This window comes from Chamaea fasciata, unplaced genomic scaffold, assembly GCF_029207755.1.
Source record: "Chamaea fasciata isolate MVZ Bird 193981 ecotype frontalis unplaced genomic scaffold, bChaFas1.0.hap1 SCAF_2, whole genome shotgun sequence".
Lineage (NCBI taxonomy): Eukaryota > Metazoa > Chordata > Aves > Passeriformes > Sylviidae > Chamaea > Chamaea fasciata.
This window is the reverse complement of record NW_027094087.1, coordinates 54,812,787-54,820,685: the sequence shown is the minus strand read 5'-3', so window position 1 is coordinate 54,820,685 and position 7,899 is coordinate 54,812,787. Positions and strand designations below refer to the sequence as shown.

At 50.6% G+C, this 7,899-nt stretch overlaps 1 protein-coding gene and 2 non-coding genes across 3 annotated transcripts; all 3 read right to left on the bottom strand.

Annotated features, from left to right (window-relative positions):
• Nucleotides 1-1,364: 1,364 nt before the first annotated feature.
• On the bottom strand, nucleotides 1,365-1,501 carry LOC136286167 (small nucleolar RNA SNORA31). Its single transcript, XR_010719804.1, has one exon. It is a non-coding gene; the product is annotated as a small nucleolar RNA SNORA31 (small nucleolar RNA).
• A 656-nt stretch (nucleotides 1,502-2,157) lies between these two features.
• Nucleotides 2,158-7,127, bottom strand: TPT1 (tumor protein, translationally-controlled 1). The gene is made up of 6 exons (XM_066176197.1): nucleotides 7,021-7,127; nucleotides 6,700-6,773; nucleotides 5,854-6,044; nucleotides 5,016-5,121; nucleotides 3,805-3,921; nucleotides 2,158-2,381 (listed from the first exon to the last, which is right to left on the bottom strand). Exons 1-6 carry the CDS (start codon nucleotides 7,046-7,048, stop codon nucleotides 2,379-2,381), a joined length of 519 nt encoding a protein of 172 aa, XP_066032294.1. The 5' UTR covers nucleotides 7,049-7,127; the 3' UTR covers nucleotides 2,158-2,378.
• On the bottom strand, nucleotides 2,447-2,576 carry LOC136286166 (small nucleolar RNA SNORA31). Its single transcript, XR_010719803.1, has one exon. It is a non-coding gene; the product is annotated as a small nucleolar RNA SNORA31 (small nucleolar RNA).
• Nucleotides 7,128-7,899: the final 772 nt, after the last annotated feature.

The window sequence follows — 7,899 nt, the reverse complement described above, 5'->3', positions numbered from 1 at the left end:
CAGCTCTCCCTCAGCCTGACTCCACAGCAGTGCAGCTGCTTGTCACTGCCGCAGTCCTTCCCTGCCACACCCTCCCTGGTACATCTGACAGATTTGATGCTGCAGAGCAGCACGCCTTATCCTCTTTCCTGAGAAACTGAAGGCAGCAATACATTTTTGGGAAGTGCAGCAAGAACGCTTCTCTTGCAGTTCACTGCAGAAACAAGCAAAATCTCACATCTTTGGAGCCTTTGAACTGACATTTCCTTAGAGCAGGCTGAAAGGAGCCTTTCCACCAGAGGCTGTGCCATGCAGAAAAGCACACCTGCTTGGAGCAAAGAACTCCCTAGTTAGGAATGTGTTGCACGCAGCAATTAAATACCCCAATGAGCATAGAGTGCATACAGGATGACACACCATTTGCCATTCAACCAAGCAGCAAGGCTGTGCTCATCGTGCTTTGAAGCACCTGCTTTTCAAAGCAGCCCAGCATCTGTACACAGGTGCCACGTGGCAATTTGCTCCAGGCTGCTGCCCAGGGCTCCCAGCCTCGGCAGGACCAGTGATGCAGGGGGAGGAGTCATTTTCACACCCACATATCAGCTCCACGGAGTTTTAAACTTTGACTCACAGGAAGCGGGAGCCAGGGCTATGAGGGGTAGCACAGCCGTACCAGTACTGCCCTGCCCACACCAATTTTACTTAACTGAGAAGTCAAATTCTCAACTGTTTCCCCTCCCTCTCCTTTAATGCTCTCATTTTTAATGAAGATGCAACAGGAAAGGGAAGATAACACCCTCACCTGGATCCATTAAACACATCATCTGCAAGAAAAGCAAGAGTTGCCTTTATCTAGGCTTTGAACCTGCCTCCCTGCCCTTCAGCCCCACTGGGTAAAGCAGGTTACATGAAAATTGTACCTCATCCAGGTGCTCAGCCTGACCCAAAATCCTTTCTTGAAAAAGCTTAGAAAAAAATTTAAAACCCCAAATATATATGATGTTCCCACAGAGCTAAAATAGGGTGTATTTAACCAGACAGCAACCTGAGATAACTAGGGCACACTCCACTCCCTCCTCTAGTCTGTCACTCCTCCCAGCCTGCTGTCACATCTATCTCACCCCTGCAGAAACCCCCCTCCACCTCCACCCTCCAGCACCAGGGGCCAAAAACTGACACCAGACAGCAAAGATGCAGAAACTTTGAAGGAGATACAGCTGGCAAGTGAGCCATGCCCTCCCTTTTCAGGCACCTTAACCTCCTATGCCTCTGCCATCACTGCAGCAGGAAAAAGTTAATGATTAGCAGTCCAAGGCAACATCCCTGGTCAGGAACACGGTCGGCAGCAACAGACAGCCCCATGCTCCATGTGGGACTCTGAAGTAATTTGTGTTCCTTTATTCAATCCAAACTGCCACGGGGTCAGGACAGGCAGAAAGCGCAAGGAACCTGTTACTGTTGCATCTCAAGAGAGAACCTGAGAAGCAACAGTGTTTGCTCCAGGTCTGTCAAACAGATGCATTCTCTAACAAGGAACACAGCACGAACTTAAAAATTACAAACACTCGCGGGTAAGCCTCCCGGTTTGGAGGAAAGTCTAGGGCAGGGCTAGGTCATTCCAACACCTCTTTCCAAAAAGCCAAGTACAGAAAAACCCCAAATGCTGCAACTTGAATGAGTTCTAGTTCATATCCTCCTCAACAGCTGTCAAATATGAAGTACCACAAACAGGCTGTGATGGAAAACAGCCATTTCACTTTCTCTCCCAAGTATTCCCATTCAGCCTCCTGCCTTGATCTTGGCGACATACTACAGCCCAGGAGAGGCGCAAGTACTCTTGTCTGACAAAGCAGCTCAGCCAGCACTCTGCTTGAGTAGCACATATTCCATTCTGGGATGTTTTTATTATTTTTCTCTTATCTCAGGAAGAGATAAGTCTCTGGACAATCGTATAAGGTGAAGGTGGTCCACTCCATTATGACATTTCTTGGACTTTGCCTTATTGACCTTAACCTACTTTTGCACTCCAGTGCCACAGGCAAACTGTGAAATCTGTCTGGAAACAGTCCAGTTGTAGTGCGCCTGCACCAGCTGTGCTACTGACAGCACCCAACCCACGGTGCAACCTCTCCTTCGAGTCACCTTGAGACACATCAGACCAAAAGACATCACCTAGAATGGGTTTAAATGAGTTTTATTTAGACAACCTACATGATAGATGTTTTTTCGTTTTTTAAAACAATGCCTCCACTCCAAATCAGGGTCAAAATAAGTGAATAAAGCTCAAGATGACATCAGTCCAGTTGTTAGACATTGCTGATTCCTGGTGTTGTGCCGATGAAGAAGAAACAGCAGCCAGCTATGAAGACAAGTGATCCAAAACCATACTGTTTGATTTGTTACTGAAACAAGAGTAGCAAGTGTTAGTTGAAGATCATGACGGTAACAGCAAGTTTCTGTGACTTGTTTTTGTATTCCCTAATTCAATCTGGGCTGCCACAGCCAGGCAGGCAGAAAGCGCAAGGAAGTTATTTTTGCATCTTAGTGCAAACCAGGGAGCAACAGGAAAAATGCCCATGGTCTATCAGAGGATGCTGATCATTTTTACAATTGTACAGAGCAACTGGCGCCCACCAGCTGCTGAGCAAGCCAGGTGGAACACTCATTCACACCCTTCCTGCTTGACACACCAAAGTTCAGATTTCCTCTCAAGTTAGAGCACATCCTAAACAAGTCCCGGAGCTTACAATGTACCCTCTGTCTCTGAAAACAGCTGCACCAAGAGGCTGAAGCAGATTTTACTGCACATGGGAACACCCTGCTACTGTCCTTTTACTCCACCTTGAAGTAGATGGAGTTACCCAAACAACACATCCAAAAGGTGTGCCCCTGTAGAGGAGATGCACAGAAACTTTCGCTCCCAGGAGGTTCCTTCCAGGTGACCACCTGTTCCAGGGCCAGGACAGACATTCCCCCTCCATCAGGCTGTCAGAGGTGCTGTGTCTGTCTGGCCAGTTCAAGTGTTCTTTTGATTGGGCTACTACTCCACACCAGAATCTGGTTCATCTTTACATGTCTTGCATACCAGAAAGCCTGAGAGAGGCTTTACAGATAAATTTAGCTGTCTATATACAGACTTCACAAGTCCACAATAACTGGGACAAAGCAATTGGTGATCCCATACTGCAGTGAATTCCACAGGTCTTCAAGCAAGCCAAAACCCCACAAGTGTTGGGATCCAAATACTTTATTGTGGCAACCACATTCCAATACAGAGCAGTTAAGGAAGACCACAGGAGCTGTCCTGAACTCAGGTAGTTGGAGATTCCCAACAGAAAAAGGTTAAGTACCTGGTTAAGTATTACTGTGCTCCCAGATTTAAGGCAATATTTAAACTGACAGTTCTTGTACAAGGGCATCAGATTAAGGGAAACAAGATGGAACATGACCATGCAAGGTACTTTACAATTAACCCCCAGAAAAGGGATAGAAGTGTTCCATTTCAGAGGACCTGCTCTTTAATCTGATGGTTTAAACCCATTCCCGATTACACACATCTCACCAGGGCCATCCCTTCTGCATTTCTTAGCCATTAAGTCACCATGAATCACTGCAGTGACAGTACATCCCCTTTTAGTACAACTGAATAGTACTCGAAGTTTCAGGCACTCTGTATAATATGAAAGCACCAGTCAGGCTGTACTTACACAAAATTTAAAGTTTTCAAACTGGCAGCTGCTGTTCAAATTCAACAAGGACACAGGAGAACAAGAGAAGAAGGAGCTCACCATGTGGTTGGGCACATTCACCCACTTCAGTACTTACACATTTCTCGATTTCTAAGCCATCCTTAAAGAAAATCATATATGGGGTCACACCGTCCTCACGGAAATCCAGGAGAGCCACCATCCCATCTGGATTCATGTTCTCTCCTACAAAGAACTTCAGAGGAATGTGTCACTAAGACATCTAGTTGGCTAATGCCAGGAGAAAATGCGTTTTTGTACACAAAAAATGGATCATCACCAAGCTCAGTGTAAAAGTCTCCTTGCCCAGCCACAGGGATTTTCCTTCTCTGCAGCCTGTCCCTTTTAGTGCCACCATGGCTGACACACCAGAAGAAAGGGATGCTATCCAGAGGGACCTTGACAGGGTGGAGAGGTGGGTATATGGGAACCTTGTGAAGTTCAACAGGCCAGGTGCAACGCCCTACACCTGGGTCACAGCAACCCCAAGCACAAATACAGGGTGGGCTTGAGAACGGACTGACAGGAGAAAGCCTTGGGGTGTTGGATGACCAGTAACTCCATGTAACTCAGCACTGTGAGCCTGCAGCCCAGAAACCCAAGCGTATCAAGAGTGACCAGCAGGTCAAGGGAGATGATTTTGTTCCTCTGCTCTGCTGACACCTCACCAGGAGTGCTGCATCCAACTCTGGGGCCGGGATCCCAAAACAAGGACGTGGGCCTGCTGGACCAAGCCCAGGTGGGCCACTAAGATGGTCAGAGGCCTGAAGCACCTCTACTATGAGGACAGACAGAGAGTTGGGGCTGTTCACTCCTCGAGGCTCCAGGGAGACCTTACAGCACCTTGCCCTGGCAGTGTTCAAGGCCAGGTGGATGGGGCTCTGAGCACCTGGGTCTAGTGGAAGGTGTTCCTGCACAGGGCAGGAGATTTGAACTCAAGGATGCTTTTCAACCCAAAGCATTCTGCAATCAATAATTTTACCATGCTGCTATGAACAGAGTAAGAGACAGCAAGGGCCCAAGTGATCCACCTTCCAAGTCTAACTGCACACTCCCTGAATCACCAGAACAAAAAATGTAGCTAACTACAAGCATTACCAGCTGAAATGAGACCCCTAACAGCTGACTGTCTTTGGCTGTTCCTCCTCCCTGACTCTCAGGGCCCCTAATACTCTCAGCAAAGGACAGGTTAGTATCCTCACAACAGGAGCCCTCAAAATTATCAAAAAGCTGTTCAGCAGATGAACCAATCACAACTTATCAATAATGCTGTAAGGAGACATAACTTACCTGGTAGTTTTTGAAGTTGGCAAGGATGTGTTTGATTTGTTCTGCAGCTCCAGTCATGAAAGGCTTTACTCTCTCTGGCTTGTGTTCCTCAAGTCTGGCTTTGATTCTGGAAGGAGAAAGAAAAAATGCTCAGAAAACATGTTCTAGCTTAATAACTTCACTGTCTGGCAGGGTGTCACTGCAGAAAGAGTAGCTACCTGTCTTGGATTTTGCTGCCTTTCCCCCCAACTCCCTCTCAAAGGCCCTAGATTTTAACTTAATTTTGCAAGTGAAACCACAGAACACTACCTGCCACTCCTACCATGGTCATTTTTATGACCAGGCTAGTGATAGGCAAAAATCAGCAAGCCCTTTCCACAGCAGCAAGAGTATCACCCATTCATGTCACAAAGCTTTTTCACTTTCACTATTAACCCCACTGAACACCAACCAACAGAAATTACACCATGAACTAGCAAAAAAGACCCAATTACACACAGTTTTTAGCTCTTTACATTGCCATGCTAGAAAAGCTTCAGAAGCTTTTCTTTACCACTTCAGTCCCTTCCATATGAAAGTTTGGCATGGAAAATACAAAAGAAAACAGCAATGTTACAAGTCAGATCCAAAGCACATGATCAGGTCCTCTACCTCAGCCAAGATAAACACAGATATTCCAGCACCCATTCTTTAGGGCTCCAGTTCTGCCAAGCATTAAGACATAACTCAAGTTCACAGCCAGTTTCACACCTGTATCAGAACTAACACAAACTAGGAATAAATCCAATGCTGTCTTTATAATCTCGAGCACATAAAACCACTGCAATCCAAGGGACAGAAAAAGCCTACCAACACTTACGCTTTCATGTAATCCTTGATGTACTTCTTGTAGGATTCTTTTGTGAAGCTGGTCTCCTGAAGGTGGTGGTTAATTACTATGTCAACACCAGTTATGACCGTGGCTTCTGTTCCATCTCCCTCAGGACCTTCAGCAGAGGCATTGCCACCAATTAGAGAGTCATCAATTTGACCCTCTGTCCTGGTGACCATCTAGATTTAGAGACATCAAAAAACTTAACGGCTCTGCAAAAAACCTTAATGCTACTGCTCTTACACACCTATGACCTGACAGCAGGGCACAACTCCATTCAGAGACACAGTTCAGTGCAAGGAACCTGGCTGCAGCTCGAGCACTAATTTCCCAGTGACAGGAGAAGGGGAATGGGTTTAAATTGAAAGACAGTAGGTTTAGATTAGATATTGGAAGAAATTCTTTAAGTGGGAGGCACTGGCAGAGGTTGCCCAGAGAACCTGTGGATGTCCCATCTCTGGAAGCGTTCAAGGCCAGGCTGGATGGGGCTTTGAGCAACCTGGTCTAATAGAAGGTGTCCCTGCCCACGGCAGGGAGGTTGGAACTAGACGATCTTCAAGGTCCATTCCAACCCAAAGCATTCTACGACTCTATGACTCCCAAGCACCACTCTCCCCACGGTGCCTAACCCAAACTCCATTACACTCCAGCCTGGCAGACCTGGGCTCTCACAGGCATCACCCACGGCAGCACGGGGCACTGGACCGAGGTGGGTCTTCCCTTCTCTCCCTCCCTCCTCGCCCTCCGCAGGGACGCCACCCCCACTCCCCACCGGCCGTGAGTCACCGCGGCAACGCTTCCTCCCTCCCTCCTTCGGGGCGGGCGGGCACTCACCTTCCCCTCCACTTCCAGGCACAGGCCGTCCGCCACCTCCCGGATCTTGTAGATGTCCGAGAACATCTCATCCTCTGCGGGGGACAGACAAACACACACACACACACACCGAGGCGCGTCAGCCTCCGCCTCCCGGCGCCCACCACTTTCCGCCCATCGCTCCCGCCCCCGGGCCCCGCGCCCCCCCCCGCCCGGCCCAGCCCCGCACATGCGCGGCAGCAGCGCCGGGCCCAGCGCCCGGGCCGCGCTTCCCCCCCCCCCAGCTCGGAGCGCCAGCCCGGCCGCCCCTCCCGGCCGCGCCGCGCCCCCCCGCGGCCTTACGGCTGATGCAGTCCCGGTAGATGATCATGGCGGCGGCGGGGGGCGGCGGGGGCGCGGGGTCTCAGCGCAGCGACCCGGGCGCGGGGCGGGAGCGGGGCGGAAAGGGCCGAGTCAGCGCCTGCCGGGGCTCATATAGCGGGCACGGCCCCGCGCGTCACCGCGCAAGCGCACTGCGCGCCGCCCCGCCCCTCCGCCAGCGGCGCCCCCGCGCGGCCGCGCCCGGAACCGCCGCGCGAGGGGGGCGCGAGTGTGGGGTCCCGCAGCGCGCGCCGGGGCAGCGCCACAGCGGCCACCGGCAGCGACAGAGCCCCGCCCCAGGGGCTGTCGCTGCACAGAGCCCTCCCCTCAGACTCTTCCAGCATGGGCGCACCGAGCGACCTCATACGGCTTCCCCTCAAGGCCCTTCGTCGTTGTCATTGCCCTCCTTTGGGGACTGTAATAGCTCCATGTCTTCCTGGCATTGTGGCACCCAAACCAGCCCCCAGCACTCGAAGTGAGGCCGCACCAGCTCAGAGCAGAGCGGGACAATCCCCTCCCTTGCCCGGCTGGCGATGCTGTGCCTGGTGCACCCCAGGTGGCCCCCTCCCGGCTGCCAGGGCACTGCTCAGATTCAGCGTGCCCAACGGGGAGCTGGGTTTCATCCTTCCCGAGTCAGAGGGGTCAGGGCTGGCAGGGACCTCTGGGGAGAAACCAGTCCTGCTCCGTGCCAGAGCAGGGCTGGTGCCTCTCCCTCATTGCCTGTGGTTGCATTTCATGGATTTCAACACCAATTTTCCTCTTTCTTCTAATCTTTTAAGCTCTCAGTAACACTTTTCTTTTTGTCTAACTTCTAATGCAGTGTCTGGGATGTGTGATCACTGGCCCTTTCCTCATTACTTG

Bases quoted from the DNA above. Each gene is read 5' to 3' on its own strand.
- TPT1 (XM_066176197.1), bottom strand. From the start codon at position 7,048: ATGATCATCTACCGGGACTGCATCAGCC. The intron at 6,774-7,020 runs GTAAGGCCGCGG...TGTCCCCCGCAG, and splicing joins CTACCGGGACTGCATCAGCC to AGGATGAGATGTTCTCGGAC. The intron at 6,045-6,699 runs GTGAGTGCCCGC...CTCTAAATCTAG, and splicing joins GCCTGGAAGTGGAGGGGAAG to ATGGTCACCAGGACAGAGGG.